Below are 26,032 nucleotides of genomic sequence, written 5' to 3'. Positions count from 1 at the left end.
CCTTTCGGGCCACCCCACTCCTCCCACTGACCGTGCAAGCCTCAGGTGCCTGTCCGTGGGAGGGAGGGGCGGTTTGTGTCAGGGAAATAAAGCTTCCGCCGCTCCCGCAGGGCTCTGCCAACGCCACTCCTCCGGCGGCGCTCGGAGCGGGGCCGGCTCCTCCCCGCGGCCGGGCGGGCTCCGGAGGCGGCTGAGCGCACGCAGGTACCGCGTTCCCCCGCCGCTGCCGGGGCTGGGCCGAGCCGAGCCGAGCCAGGCCGAACCGAGCCGGGCCGAACCGAGCCGGGCCGGGCCGGTCCGCAGGGCAGACAGGCCCCGGCGAGGGCCGCCCGCTGGCGCGTCCCGTCGCCATGGGGACGCGGGCGGCCGGAGCGCGGCATCCCCGCGGGCGGCCCTTCAGTGCCACCGCTGTGTGCGGCCCGGCCCGAGCAGCGCTCTGTCCCCGCCGCACTCGGGGCAAGCACTGCTGCCCTCCCCGGAGCCCCCGTGCCCGGGCGCTGCCCTCCGGGGCCGCGGGAGGCCGGGCTGTCGCCTGTGGATGCGGGGCTGAGCCCGGGCGGAGCGCGCCCCTGTGCCCCGCCAGCGATGGAGCCTGTTGCAGAGCTTGCCTGGCAGGGAACGTCTGGTATCGGAGCAAGTCTCCCTTGCTAAAGCTCAAGACAACTAATAAGAACGGTTTTGTAGTGTTTGCTCATATTTAGGCGTGCAGCTTTGCCTGTGGAACCACTGAAAGCACCCAGTGACTTCAGCGTTCCTCACAGAGGTTTCTGCATTACCGCTGATCTCCAGCTTCACTTGGCCGTGGTCTCCTGTAGCTTCTCATCTTGTGAGATCTAACTATAATAGTGTGATCACACTGTACTAGTGTGATCTAATGGACAACTGTAGATCACACTAGTATAAACTAAATCAATATGGAATAGATTATTTTTTTTCCATTAAAGGTCAATTCTACAGTATTGTTCCATTCACGAAATAATGCCACATTTTACAAAATCATATCATAATCCTATGCAGTACTCTGTACTTCCTTCCCGTGCATTACCTTTAGGGTGCACTATGCTTTTCTTTATGAGACACTCATAAACTTGCTGCTTATTAAAAGTTAAGATCTGCAATAATTTGCATACATGATATGATATCCAGGACATGATATTTCTAGGAAGAATCAACAGCAGTAGTGTTATAAAAAGTAATAAAAAGTACAGTCTTAAAAGGTAGTGCCTATTTCAGTAGTACCATCTCAGGTGTTAAAGCACTGACTATGTGCAGTACTAATTTGGGGAATTTTTATTTTAGCCACTGCTCTAAGAAAAATACATCATGGATAAATATGAACTCATTAAACAAATTGGAGAAGGATCTTTTGGGAAAATATTCTTGGCAAAAGGAAAAATGGATGATGAGCCATGTGTTATCAAAGAGATCAATTTAACTAAGGTAAAACAACAAAACCTGATTTATATTTACCAGATTGTGCTACTTGCATTTAGCTGGGTACGAACATAGGGTTTTTTTTATCTCCTTTGTAGTTCCATCTCAATTATATAGAGCTAAGCTTTCCAAAGACTGTATTCTTTCTAATTTATTATTTTAAAAGCACAGATGTAATACTATGAAATGCTTTGCTTTTTACTGTGTTTTTGTTCCTTCTAAAGCTTGTTTCTGCCTACAATGTGTGGCACTGCCTAATTCAAATTCTGTAATAGTTGGTTCAACTACAATGAAAATACTGCTACTAAAGTAACAAATCACAATTCTGTGGTAAATTTCTCTAAGCTTTTTAATTTCCTCGTTCCCCACATCCATATTTTCAGACAGGAGTAATTCACAATGGGATCTTTCCAATTCCCATTTATATTTATGGCAGTTCGATTAATCTTGTCTGATTTTAAGTTTTCATTCTGTTGCTGTCAGCAGTTGGGATGTTTGGCCTTTCAAGGAGAACAAGAGAATTAAGTCTTTTTAGGAAGCTGCTGGTCACATCTGTTTTAGATTTCTGATTTAGAACGAGCTCGGTTGGGCCATGAGGCTTCTGCCTTCCTTCCCACTGAGTGCAGAGGCAGCTTAGGGCCACGTGCTCGGGTGCTGGGGGAATACCACGCCTGGATCTGGTTCCATAAAGGCACTTAAAAATCTCCGTGACTTCAATACAAGGGTTTTAACAGTCAATTTCAATGAGTGCCTACATGCTTTTGACAGGTCTGTTGCTATTCTGGGCCACCCCAGAGAATTTCTAATATATTAGAGAATTACAGTAGAAGAATGAGTTCTACAAAGAGCTGTATGTCTTCCAGATTCAAACTCGGAAAAGCTGATACATGAGTAATGACAGCTAAATGAAAAGATGAATAGTTTCTCTCTCTGCTCGTGACCAATAACCCCCCTGCATTTCTAATCTTAGATTTTTGATGTACAACTAGAAGAATGGCTGATAATGAAATATTACTGTGAATCCCACTTGTTCAAAAATCAGAAGCTGGAGACAGAAAATTGCTACATTGAAGTCAAAAGATTTTTTTTTTAATATAGTAGAGTGTGTTTTATTCAGTTACTGAATTTTAATCTTTAAGGATTATATTTCAAAAATATTTCTCAAGAATGAGGGTAAGAAACTTTACTATACAGTACAAGAGGACATTTTGAAGGATAGATACTCAGAGAAATGAAATTTTAAGTAGTATTGATGGAAGTGTCATCATAATAAACTAAATAGAAGTTTTCCATTGATGTAACAGGGCAAAGAGTTTGCCTGAAATGTTACAAAAACAAGTAACACCAGTAAAATGAAGGATTTTTTTTCTTTTTACTTTGATCTTTTGACATCACCCCTGTTTGCATTACAGAGTCATCTACATCCAAACTCTTCAAATTCTTATGGGAATTCTTTAACTTTAGAGTTTAAATTCTTTAACTTAAGTAAGTTTAAAGGTTGACATTTGCCTGTTTGTAAAATGTCAAAATTGCGTTTGACTTTGGTAATGTTCCAATACACTTTCAAACATACACTGCAAATTTTTTTTTAAATGTTCTATATACATCTTATTTTATGATATTTCTACATTGTCTTGGTACACTGTATTTTTGTATTAGTGGGAATAGTGTGGTAATGATGTAACTATTTTTGAAAAGGGTTAAATATATAACTGCTAGCATTTAGTTTCTTAATTCTTTTAGATGCCTGTGAAAGAAAAAGAAGCCTCTGAGAAAGAAGTCATTCTGCTGGCCAAGATGAAGCATGCAAATATTGTAACTTTCTATGCTTCTTTGCAAGGTTTACTTTTAACATTTCTGTTTTCATTGTGGTGGAAGGAGTGGAAGGCAGAAAACCTACCTTGTTAGTGTTGATCACCCTTACCCCTGTCCCTAATGCCTTACTTAAATGTGGGAAAAGGTTCCCAACTCCTAGAAATGGACACAAGGCATCAAATTCAGGCTTTACGTGTGTTTTTTTCACCTGTGTGAGTGGGTACTTGGCATGAATCCCAGATCCTGAGCTGTCTGTACTGTACTAGTTGAACTTTAGTCTTGATTTTTATGGAAGTCCTGAGTTTAATGGGAATTTTCTAGGAGTTTCAATAGATGAGAACTTTTGAGTATAGCAAGGAATAGAGTGATCAAGTAGGACAAAAGGCTGATCAAATAGGCAAGAAATAGAATGTTCATTTCATCTGATCTAACCTCGGGTTCCTCATATTTTGTTTATACACATCCCATATGTATGACATTATATGATTATGTCACATACATCATATATGCATGCACACATATCCACATACTTATATATGCATCTACAGACACACAGACAAAGCAGGCAAGCACAAAAAGAGGCCATTAAATAGAAATGCAATCTGTTAGTACCTCTGAAATTGTCTTTCAGCATCTGGAATGTAAAAAACAGTATTGACATTTCATACCTTGATACAGCACTGTCTTTCCAGTGATCCAATATCAATCTCATAATGCTGGTCTCATAGCCTTCTTTCTTCAGATGTATTTTGAATTATCACTCAAGGATAAAGAATTCTTCAGAACTAAAAGAGATAGAAGGAATTCTATTCACCATGAAAACTAATTCCCTGTATTTATTTTTCCTCTGACATCTGCCATAAGCAGTGCCTTATGTCATAAAAGCTATAGTTGCAGCTTCTGTTCAAATTGTTCTCTGTGACCAGGACTGTGAATGTTTTAGGGGACATGTAAATCCGATAGTCTTCTAACCCCAGAGAGGCAAGAATCGGTTGAATTTTTCTATTAATCAGGCCCTGCTCTTTATTTTGCTTTTTGGAATATTGTCTACTTTTAACTTTTTCCCTAAGCCTTACTGCATACTTAGTTATTGAGCAAAAACCCTGAACTTTGAAGAATTCTGCTACATTACTGTAAGAACATCTATCAGTGGGGTCTCTTGTGGATTTCATCATGTATTTAATATTTTGTTGAGTCTCCATTTAAATATATTTTCACATTTTATTTTTGTGTCAGGTTTCACTGGAAATACCCATTTTTTCTCAGTTAGTCTTTGAAATGGAGGAATAGGTAGAGGTTAACTGCTACCTTTTGAAAGAAGGATCGTAAAAATCAAAATAAGTTGTTGCTGTGTTAATGAATAATACAGGAATAAAGGCAAAATTATGCTTTTCCTTTCAGAAGAGAACAAGCTATATATTGTGATGGAATACTGTGATGGTGGAGATTTAATGAAGAGGATAAATATGCAGCATGGAGTGCTGTTTGATGAGGACCAGGTGAAATACATTTTCTTTAGAGGGAAGAACATATTCTGTGAAACATATGGTTTGAATTATTAAGTAATAACTGAACTTTTAAAGAAAACTTTGGTAATTTTAGTTGGAGTATAGGCAGGTTTTTTAGCACTCTTTAGGATCTGAAATTAATTCCTTAGCAGTATGAGGATGACTTTTTAAATGCCCCTTTCCTCCTATTGCTCCTTGCATTGTAGATGTACTTTTTATTTACGTTAGTAATGTACCCATTAAGCCATGAAGACCTTCTTTGACATAGTGCCTACCAGTTATGGGGAGGATGTATTATATACAAATTCTTAATTTGTTGGTGCTATTTGCATCACAGCATATCCTCCTTTGTACTGAAGTCTCTGGTAAATCTCATTCATTTCATTTTGGTCAAAACGTCTCTGATGCCATTTAAATTGTTGGGCAATTTAACAGCACAGAGAAACAAGCCCAGATATATGACTGCTTTTGGGCCATGTTCATGTACATTTTATTTTGTAAATAGGTGAGTATGATAAGTGTTGCAATTCACAGAAGTAGAATTTCCCACTATTCCTTATTGATTCCCTTATTTTTTTACTAACTCAGCTTTCTGAAGGAAATTTTCTTTATGTAGGAATTAGTGGACTGAACTCTAGGGTTATTTAGTCATAAATAAAATCTACTTTTTCAGGAACAATAAAATTTTGCTTAGAAATCAAGTAGATAGTAGTCAACCTGCTGGTGGAAATATACTCTAAGGCAGAAAATTGAGGAAAAAAATGTATTGTGACTTTTCCTTTTTCTTTAGTAGTAAAAGAGGAACTCCTTTATGGAGAAGTCAGTTGAAAGTGAATTACTGGTTCAGTAATAATGAATTTTAGGATCCTATTGGGAGTCATACTAGAGGCAGAGAGAACACGAAAAAAATAAAGAGAGGACAAACACACACATCATGAAAGCACAAAGGAGAGAACCAACACACAAATCCCTTGACAATGTCACAGAATAATACATATCCAATACAAGGCAAAAGAAATACAGACAGAAGAATGAGTTATAGAAACTAAAGATACATCTGCTGATCAAAGAAATGAAAGCAAATTTTCCCAATTTAACATAAAAATGTTAAAATATCTTTATATTTTCAAATGTACTTCTGAGAAAGCCTCATTTGTGGCATCAGCCCTAATCAGGAAATTATCTATTTAATGTCAAGCATTGCTAAATAGAAGGTTATTACTTAAATCAAAGTCTTTCGTGTGCATGAGTTTTCCTAAATAGAGAAGTATATCAGCAGGCTGTAGTTTTGTTTCTGAATTTAGTCCAAAGGCCCTTACTTAAGAAGACGTGTATATTAGAAATTAAATATATGTTTAAAAGCTGTACTGGGCCAAGGATAAAGGATAAACACATGTGCTTACTTATTATACAAGTTTCTTTATAGCTCACTTCTTTCACCACTTTTCTGTCCTTCATCTTTTTTCTTTTTTTTTTTTCCTTATTTTTGGTTCCTGGATCACATTCAGTAGGACTACAAGTACTACAGCTGGGTGGTGTGACTTCCATCACTGAGGATTAAGAAGCCACTTCCCAATTCTGTCTTAGTAATTTGCACTCCCTCACTTCTTAAAAAAGGTCTATTATTCTTACTTTCCTTTGGCATGATTCTTCAGTCCTTGTTCAAGTGCATGTCCTGGCACAGTCAGGGAAAACTTGATGGGGATAAGGGAAGTAGGGTAGGTATCTATTTCCATTTAGTTTAGTGACAGCACTAAATGGAAAGGAAAAATCTATGGCATTAACTTTAAAAATACCTTTTTTACTGTTTCATATTGTATATGTTCTATATATTTTAGATTTTGTTGTCTTTATTTTATATATTTCAGTAAGATGCCCCGTTAGAGTCACACAAATTCATAGGTATCTATCTCTGTAACTTTCATTGCAGATTCTCAGTTGGTTTGTGCAGATCTCCTTGGGCTTGAAGCATATTCATGACAAGAAGATTTTGCACAGAGATGTAAAAGCACAGGTAGTAAAACTGGTACTAGAGAGGGGCTTATTTTGTCCTGTGAAGCATATGCTTGAGAAGGCCTGCCATCTTTCATTATCACATACTATTTTTGGGTTTATTTGCAGAACGTTTTTCTTAGCAATAATGGAAAGGTAGCAAAGCTTGGGGACTTTGGCATAGCGAGACAGTTGAACAGGTAAGCATGGTTTTTAATCAGTCTGTGCCCTGCACCAAACATCCAAAGGAATGTTTGTGAATGTCCAGAATGCAGCCTGAACGTGCAAATTGTTTGTGGATTGTACTTGTTGAAGGGGTCTGGGTTACAAAGGGTCTGACACTACATTTTCTCCTGTTATCCTAAAACATGCCATCCTGCATGGAACCCCAGATCTATTTCTGGAGACACAGTTCCTGCTCATGCAGCTGCTGGCAATAGCTTCTGTTACCTCCTAAAAATAAAAGTGAAGAGCATTTAAAACTAAAGAGAGATTGAAGGAAGAGAGTTTGGACATACGCTGTGTGTCCCCCAAGACAGAGCCTATGTTAATTATTTAAAAATACCCAGGATGACCACCTGGGCCTGAGAACATAGCATGGCTGGCCTTGCATCTGTATTGTTCTCCCAAAAAGGGAGGCCTTATCTTTAGTGACTTTGGGAACAAGGTTGGTCTATCCTGGAGAGTGACCAGGTGTGGCCAAAACATGCCGGGGGCATGATAACAACAGGAAAATGCTTAGATTTGATCTCTTTTTGTGCTTTTTGATTATCTTTGACAGAACTGAGCTCTCAGCATGTAAACTTCTGATGCCAAAGTGCCTTCCTTTGGAAGTGTTCTGGGCATAGCTGCTGTAAGGATTGCTTCTACACAGTAGAACAGTACCTAGCAGACAGAAAGTAAACCTCAGAATTTGAGTGTTGAAGATATACATTTTAAAAAATATGTAATAGGCTTATACAGCAATATAATTGGACCTTGACAGTACTTTTTCCTCCTGTAACCAGTGAATTAAGTTTCTGTGGTGAGTTGACACTGTCTGGATGCCAGGTGTCCACAAAAGCTCTGTCACTCCCCTCCTCAGCTATACAGAAGAGAGAAAATACAAGGAAAGGCTCGTGGGCCAAGATAGGGACAGGGAATTGCTGTGCTTTCTGTTGAACTCGCCACTATTAAAATAGTGGCTCGTTTTACACAGAACTGGGAAATGCTGTACTTTTTTGTGGGGTGTTCCACTATTCAGCTATTTGGAGAGCAGAAGTAATGTCCCCCATTTTAACCTGTGGCAGAGAAGTCTTTGTTCAGTATCATAGTTCAGTTGTTTGTCAACTTTTTCAGTGTGCAAGCCTTTCTGTTCATTGTGTTTCATTAGTACTACAGAGTTTGCCCATACCTGTGTAGGGACCCCCTATTACCTTTCTCCTGAGATATGTGAAAATCGACCATACAACAACAAAACGTAAGTCTCTGTCTTTCCTTCCTACGTGTGTGAGGATGTGAAGGCATGAAAGAACTTCTTAGAATATTTTAAAGAATAATAGAAATATTTTAAAGAATATTTTAGTAATGTGATTAAAATCAGTATTTGTGCAGAGCATGGGAATTTCTCTTGGTCACCCTTTGTGAAGTTCTGTATTATTGTGTACAATGATTAGGTGCATCATTGTGCACAACAACTACCTTATACTATACAACAATGTCAGTAGTATTTTGACTTACAATGTCCCAAATATAGAAATTATGACTTTGATGTGATTAATGTACAGGCTTAATATAATTATATGTTTTGGCTTTATAAAATTGCTTATACTTTAAACTCCCTTTTAATACTTCTTGTTAGTAGAGGTGGGAAATGAAAACCAGTATTTTCCCTTTGCTTAATCTGCTTCTTCATCAAATACCAAATTTATCTCATTTCCAAGATGTAATAACCAATGCATCTTTACAGTTCCAAGCTCATGAATTTTTTAATACATTCATTTATTATTCATAAAAACACACTAAAATGAAAGCTGCTAGTTTGGCTGCTTTGGAGATTTGCAGTAGCCAGTTGCAGGAAAGACGAATAGGTCTGAGGCTTACCATGAAATGCCAGATGAGAAGCACTGCAAAGTCAGGAGGTGAGTGGGCCTAGACCCCCTTCTCCTTGTGGGGAATATGATCAACACCAACTGTTCTGGAGCTCACAGTAGCATCTCAGCTGTCAGTTGCTATTTAGACAAGTTTACTCCTGTACTGTCTCCCCAGCTATCAAATCAGCTTTGTCCTGCATCCTGCTAGAAATATTAAGCAGACTTCCCATATAATATGCTTTTTCCAATTATAATTAAAAAAAACTAATTAGATACCATAGAAACATTGGTGCCACAACTAAAAATTAATTTCTAGTTGTTCTTTTTAGTGCACCTTAAGAAAAAATAAAATTTGCACCAGTCTGTGACAGAATAATGGTAATAAATTTGGGAGTTGAGAAGGGGTACTGATTACATGACTGGAAATATTATAGACTTTTCATTGAAACTTTAATTACTTCTTATTCACAGAGATATTTGGTCTCTTGGCTGTGTGCTTTATGAGCTGTGTGCACTAAAGCATCCTGTAAGTACTGTACAATCAGCTCATTATCATATTATTAGAAAATATAGTGGTGACCTTGCAAAACCTGTAGTAGTAATAGTATTCACGGTCAGCTACAAGAGTTATTTTCATATTATTTATTGATATTAAAGAATGACTGCTAGTATTTAACTTTTCATATTGTATCTGTTTTGTGTGTAATAAAATAAAAAGTATTATGTTGTAGTCCTATAACTTACATATATGCATGTGTGTACACACTTTGAACATATATTTGCTCTTTAAAAATTACTAAACTTTTTCAAGACAGATGAACAATGGAAAGAATTAAAGACAAGCTTCAAGGTTAGGCTTAGGTATAAAATTTTACTCATTTCTGTTTGAAAATACCAGTCTACACTTGCTAAAGGACCTAAACTCCACATTTTCCCAGAAAGTGGTTTGAGTCCCAGGAAGAATTTTCCTAGAGGAAATATATTTTGTTTGAAAGCATGTTTATGTTAGAAAAAAACTGAGATAGCATCTTCTGGAAGTTGTATTGTCCTCAGCCTGGTCTGAGCCTCAGCCTGTGACTATTACATGGAGAAGGGAACACAGCAGAAACTAATCTTGACAAAAGAAAAAGGATCAGATTCCTGAGACCAGCAGATGTTGACTTTTTGCTGAGCTTGGATATAGGAGAAGGTAGAGCAGACCTAACAGAGCAATTGTGCTGAGCTAGGAGCAAGGGGGATACTGCTGAGGAAAACTGCTGATTTCACAAAGTAGCAAAACATGAAATATTATTTTGTATGACTATTAGGTGTTTTATTCTGTATTGCTGCCCACTGTTTCAGTGTGAGGGCAATAACTCAATGCACATGTAGACAGAAAATGCAAGCAAAGCTAAGGTAAATTCAATTCTACCACCTTCAAAATAGCCACATAAATAAAAGTGTGATTTTAGAAAGAACTTGGGGTTTTTTTTTGCCTAAGGCCTGAAAAACTATATTGATGCTGGTCTCTTAAGAGATCTAGTGAACTGAGAGGACTGAATTATCTGGCTGGCATCACTTGTTAAAAGATCAGGATTGTGTCTTCATGCTGGGGGGAGCACAGAATGCAGAGGCTGTTGGGTGAAGTGAGGTTTTGAAGGTGAACCCTGTGAAGACAATATGTATGTAGATCTCTGTTGAACAGCTTTTGGCAAAACACATCCTGTTTCATTCTGGAAAGATGGGCTTCTGTGTTACTGTCTGACAGCAGAGGGTGAATAAAACTCTTTCAGGTACAGAAGTCATTAGACCTTTTAGTTGTGCAGCTGAAACCAGGAGAACATAACCAGAAAACACAACCAGAGAGTGGTTATATTAATTTTCTGCAGCAAACTGTGGATAGCAAGGAAGGATTTGTGGAGGGATTCCACAGCACAGGCCTTCTCTCCCCTAATCTGCTCTGTGAGACCCCACCTGGAGTGCTGCAAGCAGCTCTGCAGCCCCCAACAAAGGAAGGACAGGGAATTATTGCAATGAGCCCAGAGAAGGGCTACAAAAATGATCAGAGGGCTGAAGCACCTCTCTCACAAAGACAGGCTGAGAGAGAGCTGGGGTTGTTCAGGCTGGAGAAGAGATGGCTCCAGGGAGACTTAAAGCAGTTTTCCTGTGCCTAAAGGGGGCCTGAAAGAGATGAAGAAGGACTTTTGACAAGGGTATGTAATGATAGGATAAGGGAGAATGACTTTAAACTGAAATAAGGTAAACATAGATATTAGGAAGAAATTCTTTGCTGTGAGGGTGGTGAGGCACTGGCACAGGCTGCCCAGAGAAGCTGTGGATGCCCTACCCCTGAGCCAAGGCCAGGCTGGATGGGGCTCTGAGCAACCCAGTCTAGTGGAAGATGTCCCTGCCCATGGCAGGGAGGTTGGAATGAGATGATCTTTGGGCTCCCTTCCAACCCAAACCATTCTATGACTATGTCAACAAGTACCTATATTCAGCTTGGGGTGTCTAGTCCATCATTCTGAACCAGCAATACTTACTGTCCTATTTTCATTGTTTTCCCTAATTAAGTTTCAAGGCAATAGTTTGCATGAGCTGGTGCTGAAGATTTGCAGAGGACGTTTTCAACCAGTGTCTCCTAACTATTCCTACGACCTGAGGATATTGATTTCCCAGTTGTTTAAAATATCTCCCAGAGATCGACCATCCATCAATTCTATTCTAAAGAAGCCCTTCCTGCAGAAACTTGTTCTCAGGCATCTGCCCCCTGAGGTGAGTGACTGTGCTGCTGCCTGCTGAGAGAAAATAAGTATGGAAGTAGCATAAACAGTTCTATCAGATACTGTTTTTTCTGATAGGTAGCACGGGAAGAACTCAGTCACACTGTGGTACATAGAAAAAGGCCTTCAGCATCTCACTCTAGAGCCAAGCAGATACAAGGTAATGATAATAATAGTATGTGTCATTAGTTGTACAGTAACATTTGTTAGTTGTGATACAGCTGTTGGCTGTAACTTTCTCCAGCAGTCTTTACTGCACATTTGGATGAAGGGTTTCACCTAAACCTAAAAGTCAATAGAGGAGAGAACTGCAACAGCAGAACCATTCACCCAGGCAAAAGCACTGCTGTGCTGTTCAGGGAAAGACAGCTTTAACACCAGCTCATCAGCTATGGTCATCTAGAAGAGCTGCCATAGGAAAGTGCTGAAACATTAATCTTAGTTCTTTAAAAAACAGAATTTCCAAAAGTGAGAGGCTTTGGTCTAGTTTTTGTCCGTCACATGAAAAACATCCTTACTGTGTGAAAAAAGCATAAATCTTGCAAAACATCCTCCACAGTATTTTACAAAACAATATGAAACAATTTTACAAAGTCTTACAAATTTTTCTAAATTGTGAGACAGTGAACTCTATTTTGATTTGGTGCCCATTGATAGACTAGATTATGTATGCAGTTTCTAAGAAAACATGAATGAGACTAAATATATGTCTATGAACTTTTGAATATCTGGCATGTTTCTAGCAGTGTAACTTTGTTCTAATTCTATCTTCTTCATTCTATCACAATGAGTCCTCAAATTTATCTTTGAAATATCAAAACAGTTAACATAGTTCTGTGAAAATATGCTATGTAATTACTTAACAACACTTTGGACTCCCCTCCTCCCTGCCTCTCCCCCAAAACAATATTCATCAGTAGTGTAGGAACCCATGTTATTTTGAAAATGACTTTAAATGAGGTTTATCTGCCCGCACAACCAATGTGATTTGGACAGAAGCCAAACAACTAAACAACTTAGGCACTTTTAGAAAAAAATATCTGATCATTTTAATCATAGTTTTAATACATTTTATCTCCCAAACATGATACTCTAACAGTCAATACTCATGAAAGATTTAAAAATCACTTAGAAACACTTAACCCAAGAAAGGACACTGCTTTTCATTACTGCATCTAAGATACTTGCAAAATACTGACTGACCAAATTGAAATGGTCTATACTTGTATTCTCCTACATGGGAAACTGATAAGGTAGATTTTTCACTTTTTAGCCTTTCTTTTTAAATTTCACAAGCACTACAACATTGCCTAGTGATTTGTGGAGTATGGAGGGCTGGGTTTAGAAAGGGAATGCCTAAGCAGAGGCATCCAGAGCCTGTGAATTAAACCTCCTGTTTTCTGTTCTTGGAACTAGCATGAAATCAACGCTTCAGTTTTTAAGGTCTCCCTCTTATTCAGTGTGCTCTGCAAAACTATGTGTGGTATGGTGATGATGGTGAAAGGATATAAAGAATGTTTATTAACCCAACCTGTCAATGTTAGGTGTGGGCATCCTACTATGGTTTGTAACCACATGATCATTAATCACGAATAGAGCACAGAATGCAATTTTTTAATCTCTTATTGTTAAAAAGCATATAAACTTCAGAAAACAAGAGTCCAGGACCAAGTTTCTCTGGAATCTGGAATAGTGATGCCTTTCAAGAAACAAGAATTATTTCAAAGAAATGAATGGAAGCCTCCTTCAAGAGTACAACAGCCTATTATTCAGGTACTGTGTATCCACATTCTCATATATATATAAATTTATACACAGACACACACACAAAATCATCTTCAGAATTATGCATTATTACACACACACACACGCACATATATACATATAATCTTCAGAAAGCAAATGCCTGCACTTGAAAAGGTTACTTTAAAAGGCTTAAGACATAGTATGTGTTTAGCTATATATATATTTATATATATATATATATATAAATATATATATAAAATAAGTATTTAGCTTAATGCCTATGCTAAGACAGCAGAGACAGTTAAACGTGCCTGAATCCTCACAAGACATGTTTTCAAAGCCTAAATGGGAAATACTGAATCTAGGCTGCTTTGGTATGGTCCTTTGTAACAAAAGGATTGAGGCATGCTTTGCATTTATGTTTGCACAAAGGCAAATAAGCTCTGTGTTTGCATTTTTTGCTATAGAAGCAAATACACTGATCCTGTTACTTCAGCCCTTCTGACAGCTCATTCATGGGCAAAATCACCAGCACTCACTGCCATTGCCTCAGATACTTGTTACTGACAGCTTTCTCCCAAATGCAAGCCCAGTTTTTCACAATCACTTTGTCTCTCGCTTGTTTTCCACCCCCACCTTTCCTCAGGCAGGGTATCAGCTGTATGCTGTGCCCAGCTCCTTTCTTAGCATCACTGCACACACTTTTGTTTATCTCTAAGAGCATGCAGTAGTACCTTACCCATAAGCACTGCACATTTAGGATCTGGGAGCCCCCAGATGTGCACACTGCAGTTACATGAGCTTAACTGCTGATAGGGAACGTGGAATTCCCAGAACTGCATCCATCATGCAATCACTAACACTAACTATGACTAATACTGGTCCTGTGTGGAACATAGAACTTGGTTTTCCTCGCAGTTACATTTGTGCCAATGCAAATCCAGAGATGGATTAAGTTGGAAAGATAGTTTCCTTTCACTGTGCACTGCTATAATCAAAGGCAGAATTTTGTCCACAGTCTTTTGATCTACCCTGGGAACACATTCCCAGAACGTTTCCACATTCTTTCAACATCCAAATAAACAATGTGCAGGGTTTCATGGACACTTGCATAGTGCCATGCTTTGAAGATGTTGCTTCAGGATTCACAGAATCACAGAATTGTTGAGGTTGAAAAGGACTTCTGGTCATCACCTTGTCCACACCCCTGCTCAGGCAGGGTCCTCTAGATCCAGTTGTCCAGGACTATGTCCAGTTGGCTGCTGAATATCTCCAAAGATGGAGGCTCTAAGTCCTATTTGGGCAACCTGTGCCTCACCCTGAGTCACTCTCCCCCACAGTGAAAATGTTTTGTGATGTTCAGAGGGAACCTTCTGTGTTTCAATTTGTGCCCATTGCCTCTGGTTCTGTCACTAGGTACCAGTGGAAAGTCTGGCTCCATTCTCTTTGCACCCTCCCTTCAGGTAGCTATAACCATTGACAAGATCCCACCTTCAGGCTAAACAGTCTGAGCTATTTTAGCCTCCCCTCATAGGAATAATGCTCCAGGCCTTTCATTGGATTTTTTCAAGCTTGTAACTGTCTCTTTTGTTCTGGAGAGCTCGGAATTAGACACAGCACTTCATGTGTGACCTCACAAGTGCTGAGTAGTGCAAAAAGATCACCTCCCTTGACCTGCTGGGAGTACTTTTACTAATGCAGGCCAGGATGTCATTCACCTTTTCAGCAAGGGCACATTGTTGGCTAATGGTCAACTTGTTGTCCACCAGCCCCCCCTTCTTCTCTGCCAAGCTGCTTCCCAGCTGGATGGCTCCCAGCTTATACTGGTGCAGAGTTTAGGACTTTGCACTTCCATTGCTGAACTCCACGAAGTTTCTGTCATCCCATTTCTCCAGCCCTTTTGTGGTCCTTTTGGCTGGCAGCACAACCCTCTGGTGTATCAGCCACTCCTCCCCGTTTGGGTTATCAGCAAACCTGCTGAGGGTGCACCCTGCCCTCCTCTTCCCCGTGATCTGAATCATCAGTGAAGATGTTGAACTCTAGTTTCTGGCCTTCAGCTGTGCTTCACCCTGTGATCACTACCCTCTGGGCCACTTTTCAAGCAATTTCACTGCCTGCTCATCCCACCCTCAATTCATCAGCTTCCCTATGAGTATTTTATGGCAGACAGTGTCAAAAGCCTGCATGAAGGCAGTTGCCTGATAGGAAATGTCCCCTTGCTCTCCCCTTGTCTTTCAAGCCAGTCATTTAATTGTAGAATGTTAGTGAGTTGGTCAAGCATGCCTGCTTCACTACTCACAGTTCTCAGTCCCCTGGCATTTATTTGGATAGCCTAATTTGTTCTCCCTACTGCTTGGGATTGCCATCTGGAAACCATACTGTAAAACCTACTTCACTGAGGAATGAGATGAACACTTCTTGGGGTTACTTCTTCCTTGGGAACTTTGCTAACAGTTGGAATCTTTCTTCTTATACAGATAGGAATTTATATTCAGCTGTAATATGGACTGTACCACAGGTACATGAGTCTATTTTCAGAGTATCTATGAAGGAAAATGGGGAGGGATAGTTAATGTATTTAACTGTGAAAGTGATACTTAGATGCATTTCCATTTATGTAAGAAAGTAAGCAAAACTTAGCATTTTTCTCATGCACTGTATAGTCTCCCACAGTGGAAAAGTTTGTGGATGTCTGACCACAGTTATATCATGCAGTGGCAGCTAGGTGATCATCTTGTCTCCATTGTTCTTATGAGAAATGGAAATGACAGTCTTGTCTCAAAGGAGGAATACAGGGATGTTTCATCACAGGAAGGGCTTTGAGAAATGAAAGCCCAACTCCCACATGCGCGTAATCAAAGAGATGAGAAATGAAGCAGCACAGTGCTCCCCTGAAAGCAGCCATCAATGCCTGTACTGTCCAAAGCTACATCCCAGCTTCCCCTTGCTATCACATGTCAAAATGAGGCTCTCCTGGAAATAATTCAGTGGTTTAGGCTCCAGGACAATGAAGTGACTCTAGGGCCAGGACACTACAGAGTACAAAGCCCAATGCTGACTCACTCACAACAATGTGAGCTGCTGCTTAATGACAGGAGCTGATGGAACAGGGGAAAAGGAAAACGCAGTGGTGAGATCACATAAGCCCTGACAAGTTTGGAAGTTTCTGGGTTATATTTGAAAGGATTTGGAAAACTTACACTAACTATACCATAGACAGTCATGTTCAAACTTGTGCTGATACAAATGAGTACAGGTAAAATAACATTCTTTACTATATTTTCAGCCACAAACCTCCAGATTTAATATGTCAGAAAGGCCAGGAAGCATTAGAGTACATGGTCATTATGGTCACTACTATGAGAAGCTTGACAACTTGCAAAGGAGAGCTAATGAACATTATGACCTTTCTCATGTCAGCCAAAGAGTTGAAGATCACTATGAACTAAAAGGACGAGTTGCACCTCCACCTCCACCACCTGACTGGTAAACACATCACTCTGTTTATGTCTGTCTTGTGTATTTTGAGCTATCAGCCTTCCTGAGTAACATTGGCATAGCTGATTTAGTGGAATGCCACTTCCTCTGCTTTGTCTTTGATAACTTTTCTTTTTTTTTTTTTTTTTTTTTTTTTTTTTTTACATAAGTTTGTTGCACAACAACACAATTCCTGTTCCTGTTCATCTAGAAATTCCATCTGGATTGGCCTAGTGTTTGACATTTCATTGTCAAAATGTGTCCCAAGTCCCAGCCCAGTCTTTTACTGGGTAAAAAGTAAAACATAAGCTTTCTGTAGGATCTCTGATTATACCAAGGATAAGCACTGCCTGTCTTTCACACCAGGATGAGAACAACACAAAGATCAGAAGCAGTTCTGCACTGAAGGGAACTGAGAGCAGGCTATGAAAGTGGTTTTTTCCCCATGCAGCACTTATATTTCTGTTTCAGATATAAAGACCCTTTCTCTAGCAGTTTATTTACTTCAAAGCTTTTCTGTTACTAAGCAGAGGTACAACCTTAGGAGATTTCCTGTCCATTCTGTTACTGGACATTTTAGGTGTGGATGAACATTGAAAATGTTGAGAAGGAAATTTTGAATGCTTCCAAAGCTTTCATTTAAAGTTGACAGAATCATTAATTTTCATTCAACAACAACAGTTGAGATGTTTAGAACGTGTTTAGAATGTTTCAGTTACAGATCTTCAGATTCAGAACATCTTTCCTGACCTGAATTTCTGGTGCCTTATTTAAGGACAGAGTCAATTCAGTTTTGCCTCCCTGTGGCACAAGTGGATTCCCAAGGCAGGAAATGAAATAAATGGGAAACAGGAAGCTTACAAGTGACTGATGGTTATTTTATATCAAAAAGCAAAGGAAAAGTTTACAAACTACACAAAGTTTGACTGATAGAATTAGACACAGAGGAGAAAGACAATAAAAGGGTTGTTGAATATACAACCTGCATTCTGACAATTTTCACTCATTTTGAGGACCAGAGAAATCAATTTTGTTTTAATTAATGCTTTCAATACCATTTATCCAATAAAAGGTGGAAGGGCCTTGCTGCACTCTTCTAAAGGCTTAAGTAACTGAAGTAATAAGAAAGGGAATGCCTGGAAAGAATGTTTCCTTATTTTGCTGTTGTGCCATATTTATACATATTTTATGCATATTTATATATTCATGTAGTACAAAGAAAGCTCTGTTTGTCATATGTGGTAGAATTATAGAGAATTATTTGTGCAAAGGTAGCAGAGTTTGTGAAATAAAACATAGTATATGTATATCACTTTCAGGACTGCAGAATTTCTTCAAAGGCGGTTTGAAGCCCAGCAGTACAAGATTAAAGTGGAAAAACAGATGGTAGGTAAATGCTGAACCACTGAAAAAAATCTGTAAAAGAAGAATGGAAATCCAAAGATGAATTGATGTATTTTGAATAGTAAACTGTAACACTGTCAGGTGGAAGGTTTTGCTCTAGCAAATTCCTTGATGTGCTCTGCAATGTTCATCTGAGGTTTTATTTCCTCACACAAAACTGTAACAATGTAACATTCTACTGTGACTTTTTCCTCCAAAAACGTACACTTGCCTTTACTGCATTCTTCAGTGGAACAGGGAGAGTGAATTGAGTGAGCACTGAAGGGAAGGATTCTAAATGAAAACTCATTTGCTCTGGGATTCCTTTGTACATCCATAGGGACTACGACCATCCTCTGCTGACCCATATCATGACCAAATGCAACAGCAGAAAACAAAGGAAGAGCATCTCAAAAACCACCAGCAAAACATGTCTAGAAAGAATGAAATGAAAGAACAGGTAAATGAATCTCTTCCTTAATTGTCTAAAACTCTCTTCTTATACCCTTGACAGTAGTGTTCCTAGCATAAGAATTCTTTTTCATCAGATTCTCTTTTCCATCATTGATTCTTTTCCATTCTTTTCCCATTTTTTAATGGAGAAACAATATACTTCTATAGTTTTGCTTTTGGATGACAGAGAAAACAGATACTTCTATCTTATGTGAACATATATAAATTTCTATCTTTAGTTTATTAAAAACATATTCTACCCTGCTGTTCTTTAACAGGAGTATTTGAAACAATTGCAGAAAATTCGGGAAGAATACCACAGTGATATAAAAGAATTCAGAGTTAGAGCAGGAGTACTACAGGTAACAAAGCTCAGACATGTAGGTACTCATATTTACTTTTTTATGCTAGAATACTTTATTAGGAAATGAAATAAACTTTTTAAAAAAACATTCCTTAGGAGAACCAGAAAATACAAGATAAGACCTATCTTGTGAGGCAAGGGAAAGCTGAGCACCTGTCTGAAAACAAAGATATATCTGGAACAGGAGAAGAGTCACTTCAGGTATCAGTACCATCTCCATCTAAATAGATATTTCTGAGTGAATCCCACACTGTCTTTGATTCATTTTCTGGGACAAATCTGCCAATATCAGTAGCATCCTCCTCAGTGATCCTGGATCTGAGTTTTAATAAAATGAATTCACACCACTTGATGAAATTAAGTGGGTTATAGGCAGCCAAATTAGGAGAGAATTTGGATTCCCAGTCATGTAATGGGAAATGCATGATAATGATAAAGAAACATTAGATTTTGGGCCTGCCTGGTGTCACTATATTTCATGGGCTCTCCATATTTTGGAGAAACAGAATAAAAGTAAAATATGTAAATTGTTGTGGTTTCTCCTGAGGCTGAAGGCATGCACTGATTGCTACAGATCACAGAGGAAGCTGTATACTATTATTTACTTTGCTTTTCTCTGACACATTCTTATAGGAGTCATTATAATATGAAAAGGAGTAATTAAATATTTTTAGGTGTTGCCAGAAAACAAGATGTTGCAAAACAGGGCTATACTTTTTACAGGCACAGTTTTCCACTAAAATCTTGATTTTAATCACTTCTAAAGTTTTCCAGAATGAAATGAGTCTGAGTCATCTTGCATGTGATCATAAAAAATAAAAATCTGTATTATTTATATCTTGACACAGTACTGAATCTTTCTAACATGGGTTTTTGAAAAATCAGAAGCTTGCAATTTATGCAAGAATTTCTGTTTTTCTTTTTGCCAGAGAAGCCAGAATTAGTAATAAAGAATGGAATATTCTTAAAGATCTTTGTAAATGAAATTCATGACTATATTTGCTACTTAAAGAAGTCTCTTTCTTTATGTGGTATACATATATTCAGTTACAAAGAGTGCAATTCAAACTGTATTTTTTCTCTCCTTCCAGGATATGGAGGAAAACTTTAAACAAGTCAGATTCCAGGATAGGCAAGACCAAATAATATTAGAAAAGAGACATAACACAAAAGTATCCATCTTTACTGTTGTATTTTTTTAAATTTTCTTATTATATCTGTACATTTCAAATTACTGTATTAGTGTGGTAGGTCTGGAAATGAACTTATTTGAGAGTCAATTAAGAGTGCTGGTTTTCTGTTTGTTAAAAGTTTATATTAGAGGAAAATAAATGAACTTTTCCAACCATTTGAGGGTTATTCCCCTTAGATATTCCCACCTAGTAACTAATCTCTACCTCCTCCTCCTTATATCAAACTGCATTAGCAGTGCATGGGAACTCATGTTTATTCAAAGTCTAAGTAAAGTCAAGTCAGAATGCTAATTTTAAAATATTTTGTTATAAAATGTGATTCCCTATACTGCTTTTTAAATCGTAGAAGGAGATGGGAATTGAATTAGAAATGCACATAAGATACCAGGAATGTTTCTGACCATAAGACCACTGTGAAGTGGACTAAAAGTATTTCTTGAAATGTTGCATGGAAGCAGTACAGTATTCAGTTTTAGTTCTGAATGACAATCAGCTGTAAGAACCAACTCTGTGTATTGCAACGATTTGAATTAAATGTTTATCAAAGGCCCTTAAAATCAAAAGTGAATGCAGTAATTTTAAAATATCACTAAAGGAAAAGGATTATATTCAAGGAAGTCTATTTTTGTCCAATGTGTTCAACTTTGATCTTCTTAAGCCTAAGGAAAATGTTGTAAAATAGAAGTTATTTTCAATAGAAGAATAATTTTCAAATTCGTAGTTCCATGTAATCTGTGTGCTTTTAATTAAATGCTTCTATTGATTAGAAAAAATTAATAACATGTGAATTTTCTTTAGGGAGGAGTAAAATTTGAAATTAATTTAGATGTGTGTTTTCCTGAGGAAGCCAGCATTCAAGAAGCAGAGGTATGTTTTAGTTATATTCACAGCATTTAGAAATCTGGAACCATGACAGCTCCATAATCTAAGACTTGTTTCCATTACCATCATCCTCTGTCTTTGTTATAATGAAACTTCCTATTGAGGATTTGTTGTCATGTTGCATATGCCTGCCCTTCTACAAGAGGATAATTGCTTTGGAGAAAATTGGGTGATACTTGGGGCAGTCTTTCACATGGTAAAATATGAAGGAGTGCAGATATTTAAATTTCATAAAATGGAACTATCTCAAAACTGAGTCATTCTGCAAATGCTAAATTTAATTTGGAGATTGTTTTAGTACATTTCTGTTTCTTTTCAGAAATGAAGCAGTATTGTATTGTATCACTAACCAAGAACAACTACTGGCAATATGTTTTCATTTAGTAAAATTATATTTGTGGCTTATCAGCATATAATAGCTAGCTATTAAGATTTTTATTTGTATATTAGAATTTAAAAAAAAATTCCTAAACAGCAACAAAAAATTATTTTAGTATATATATTTTTAATTTATAAAGCACTGTTTTGTCCTTCTGTTGTTTCACATCTCTGTGGAGCCCCATGCAGCCCTCTGATGCACAAATCACAATGTAGCTTCTGAGTCCTGCTGCTTCACTTTTTGTTACACAATTTTCCTGTGCATACCTGAGGTTGGCTGGAAAACACAGTAAAATGAGAAAGGATTAGCTATTGTACCATATTTGTTTAGTGTTTCCAGAGTAACTTATTATTTTTTCAGGTATTAGATAAACTCAATGAGACTTTAACTTTTGTGGATGCTGAGAATCTTAAGGAGAAATCGGTGGAAGTTTATGAAAATGATACAGACAGGGCTTTGGAAAAACTGTCTGACTACCCAACAGGTATTTACTGGGGAAATGCAATGCTGAGTATTAATCGTGAAAATTGCATAGGAGTTAGGTAAATTCAGTAACTCAGGCTATAGCAAGTTTATCTCATGAGCTCTTTCTTTATATCACATAATATTATAATCATATGGATGTCTACTTTACAAAAAAAATCCAAAGAACTTTGCCTCTTCTTTTTCTTCCCCTCAGAGTCCATACATGATATGAAAAAACCCAGAAAACATTGGCAACCTGGAGCCCCTCAGACTCTTCTGAATTTTTTAGCTGGTGCTGATGTCACATCTGCATGTCCTACTATGACTGGAAATGAACTTGGTGAGAAAGTTTTGGCTTTCAGTGGACACCTCAAATTCAGACTGAATTCATCCATACCTGAATGTTCACATGATCCAGCAGGCTTTTAATTGCATTTCCCCTCTCACACTGCAATCACGTTGTGTTGCTCATACGTATCAAGAGCACTGTGTTTTATCAATCACTCTGTGGCCTGGCTCAAAATGCCAATCTATTCAATTAATCATCAGCACTTTCTCAGGCCTTGAGCTGATGCCACACAGGAACAGGGCAGTGAGTGCCAGTGCCATCCTGGAGCATGGTGGAGTGTGGTGGTGTTTGCAGGCCTCCCAGGATGAGGGAAGAGATGAGAATCTTGACTCCGTGTTTCAGAAGGCTGATTTATTATTTTATGATATATATTATATTAAAAGAAAATGATATACTAAAACTCTACTGAAAGAATAGAAGAAAGGATTTCATCAGAAGGCTTGCAAAGAATAGAAAGGAATGAATAATAAAATCTTGTGACTGACCAGAGAATCCAAGACAGCTGGACTGTGATTGGCCAATTATTAAAAACAACCACTGGACCAATCAAAGATGCACCTGTTGCATTCCAGAGCAGCAGATAATTATTGTTTTTCTTTTCCTCTGAGGCTTCTCAGCTTCTCAGGAGAAAAATCCTGGCAAAGGGATTTTTTCAGGAAATACCATGGCGACAGTGGAGTTCTGTTTTCCCTCTGCACACAGTGGTGGTGCCACCACTGTCACAAGTGCCACCTCACCCTGCTGTGGCTGTGGAGATGCTCCACTTGAGAAAATCCCTGGGCTTTTTACAGTACCACTGTGTACATTGCCAGGCAGACAAGTATCTCCAGTGACTGGTTTCTGCAAACAGGAGCTCTTCCAGCATTCCAGCACACTCCACACACTGAGATAGACAAAAAATAACCAGAAGAGTTTCCATGGATAGTAAAGACAAAGCAGAATATTATTAATACACTGCCTTTTGCTCATGCTGCCTTAGATGAAAGGCCACCAGGCACAAAAGAAACAGGAACTTTTTTTAAGCTCTTTCAAACCAAGAAGCCAACAAGTTTCAGAGCTAGGACTGCTTAGGGAAGCTGCACCTGCCTATTCCAGGTTTAATAAGAAGTTACTTAAGCTTTAAAACCTGTGTTAAAACATTTTTAGTGATGAGTAGTCCAGACCACTTTCCCCTATCCATCAGATCAAGTACTTATAAAAAAATCAGGAGTATTCCATAAATATTCCAGAATTACACAAAAGGAAGAAATCAGTGTTGAGACTAGAAAGTCTGAATCTGACAAAAGACAGTGCCGAGCTACACCCATGCTTTAGTGACCTGAGACCCTTGCTGTTCTTCAGCTCACCATGTTATTCTGCCTGAAGACATCCCAGAAAACAGGAAGCAGTGGAAACAGACACCACCAGAGACACTCCTGAGCATCTTAGCAAAAGCAGAGCTATCCGATGATTCTTTTATCTGTTTTGAGGAAGACCAAGGTAGGATGTTTTTTCCTGTAAATTCTGCATGTTTTTCTTTAATGTAATATTTCTTCTACCTCTGGCAGAGCGTCTGTGATGAGAAACAACATTTTGAAGCAGTTGGCAACCTAGAAAAGCAGGGACAGAACCTCTGCTCTGTACCTGAAGCACTGAGAGGCCTCTTCCAGAGCATTGATCTTTTCAAAAGCAGGGAAAGGGGCAAGCCCTACTCACTGGCTATTACTTTCATATATAATTCTTACCTTTGCTTGGGTAGACAAAGGAAAGCCACTACTGCCAGCAGGCTGGTAGGTACCACAAACCTGGAGCTAGCACCTGCAACTGCTGAGGTTGAAGAACCCTGTAAAAAGCATTTATTCAAATACATACATGGTGACTTAAATGACAGTGATGACTTTACAACATGGGTCCATGCTGAGACAGCTGACACTGCAATTGATTCAAACTCACCTACACTGCAGCCCACTTTCCTAAGGTAACAGACTTTTTAAAAATTACATTTACTTTGCATCACCAGAAGTGTGACATTTACATTGTTGTAATTTCAACAACAACAAAACACTTCAAGCATTTATTTATTTGCTATTCCTTTACATATACTTTTATAGTTTTCTACTATACAGCTGAAGGAAAGTTTCTCTTTCTTTACAGAAGGGAGATTAACTCTGTTGCCTCCAGAAGAAAACAAGGAAGATGATTCAGAAACATACTCTGCTGTTGATGTTGATGAAGGTAGACTTGAGCCAAGATCAGATGGTGAAGACACGTAAGTCAAGCACATCAGGAGAAAAATCCAGAACTGGACATTGCCTAAAGTTTTACTGTGTTCTTAAAAATTCATAAATAAAGAAAACTTAGAGAGTCTGCTAATTTAACTTTTAATTCTGGAATTTGCCACAGCCAATGCTGTCATTAAAAATTACTGCAGAAATATTAACATGGCCTTACAGCTCCATTCTCTTGCCTTTTAAAAATAGGTAAACAATCTGACAGAGACAGTTCACATTGGGTGTGTTACTTGTATATTATTTATAAAGTGTTTTAAAAAACCCTAGGAGGCCTTGAATGGAGAAAGGTTTGCTATGAAATTATATTTATTTAATTAATATAATTCTCTTGTTTTACTGTGCAGAAATTTTGAAGATTCTGAAGATGAACTCAGACACGAGCTGGAGGAATCTCTGGAAAAATTGTCAACTTCTCCAGCAGAAGAGTATCACATCTTTTCAATAAATAAAGGTGAAACAGATGAAGAGAAGATGAGTCTACCTGACAAAGTTGGAAAATCTGATGATGATTTAGAAAGTAATCATGGGTAATTTGGTGTTGAATCACATGAAAAAGAAGGCTGTCATTCTTTTTCTTTAAAGGAAAAACAAAGCAGGGTACTTTTCAGATGTCTGAACATTGAAAAATCCCCATCCAGACTGAAATGCTGTTTCATCTATTATTCCTAACTGGACATTATTCTTAACGTGGACATACCTGACAAGTCTTGCTTGAGCAAATTTCTGATTGTGTACTCTGTTTAACTGTTTTTGTATCATGTAAGAGAGTCTCCTAGTTTGTGTATTTTATTGCCCTAGATAAATCAACTCCTTGTTTTAAGAATCTCTTCCACCTTTTCATAATCAATGTGTACTGCCAGTACAGCTTTGTAATCTAGTTTCATTACACAGTACTGACCCTATGTAGTAACAGCAGCTGCTCAGAAGTTTTATATAGTAGCAGTAAAATGGTTTATTAGTGCCATGAGAATTGTGCATTCCCCAGTTTCTAATAAAACTTGTAGGTATGTAGGTTCTTCCAACCATATTTTTCCACATAAAAAATTTCATACAACCCAAGTGAATCTTAAATAAAGGGAAAACTACAGTCTGTAGTCTGATTCTAGCAGTTTTTTTTCAAAGAATCATTTATTTTGGAAAATAAGATTATCTTAGAGTCCAACTGTTAACACTGCCAAGTCCACCACTAAACCATGTCCCCATGTACCCTATCTTTTAAGTACCTCCAAGGATGGTGAGTCCACCCCTTCCCAGGGCAGTGTGTCCCAATGCTTGACAACCTTTTCTATGCCAAAATTTTTCCTAATATCCAATATAAACCTCCCCTGGTGCAACTTGAGGCCATTTTCTCCTATCACATTACCTGGGAGAAGAGACTGACCCCACCTGGTTCCACCCCCCTTTCAGGCAGGTGTAGAAAGTGATAAGGTCTCCCCTGAGCCTCCTTTTCTCCAGGCTAAACACCCCCAGCTCCCTCAGATGCTCCTC

At 38.4% G+C, this 26,032-nt stretch overlaps 1 protein-coding gene across 6 annotated transcripts; it reads left to right on the top strand.

Moving 5' to 3' along the window:
* The first annotated feature begins 84 nt into the window (after positions 1–84).
* NEK5 (NIMA related kinase 5) lies at positions 85–25,638 on the top strand. 6 transcript variants are annotated; one of them, XM_054654565.2, is made up of 23 exons: positions 85–204; positions 1,300–1,440; positions 3,178–3,274; positions 4,651–4,748; positions 6,688–6,771; positions 6,879–6,949; positions 8,122–8,208; positions 9,293–9,347; positions 11,375–11,575; positions 11,662–11,743; positions 13,220–13,356; positions 16,616–16,815; positions 18,126–18,192; positions 18,530–18,649; positions 18,921–19,004; positions 19,103–19,207; positions 20,098–20,178; positions 20,998–21,066; positions 21,821–21,944; positions 22,140–22,265; positions 23,616–23,753; positions 24,408–24,522; positions 24,889–25,638. In XM_054654565.2, the coding sequence occupies exons 2-23, from the start codon at positions 1,324–1,326 to the stop codon at positions 25,073–25,075; spliced, it is 2,445 nt and encodes an 814-aa protein (XP_054510540.2). In that variant the 5' UTR covers positions 85–204; positions 1,300–1,323; the 3' UTR covers positions 25,076–25,638. The 6 variants fall into 6 exon arrangements, with proteins under 6 accessions (XP_054510540.2, XP_077029842.1, XP_077029841.1 ...); XM_077173727.1 differs by lacking the exon at positions 4,651–4,748 and having other exon boundaries at positions 3,178–3,249; XM_077173726.1 differs by lacking the exon at positions 20,098–20,178.
* The last annotated feature ends 394 nt before the right edge of the window (positions 25,639–26,032 follow it).

Source organism: Agelaius phoeniceus, chromosome 2 (assembly GCF_051311805.1).
Source record: "Agelaius phoeniceus isolate bAgePho1 chromosome 2, bAgePho1.hap1, whole genome shotgun sequence".
Taxonomy (NCBI): domain Eukaryota; kingdom Metazoa; phylum Chordata; class Aves; order Passeriformes; family Icteridae; genus Agelaius; species Agelaius phoeniceus.
This window is presented reverse-complemented; position numbering and strand designations above follow the sequence as displayed.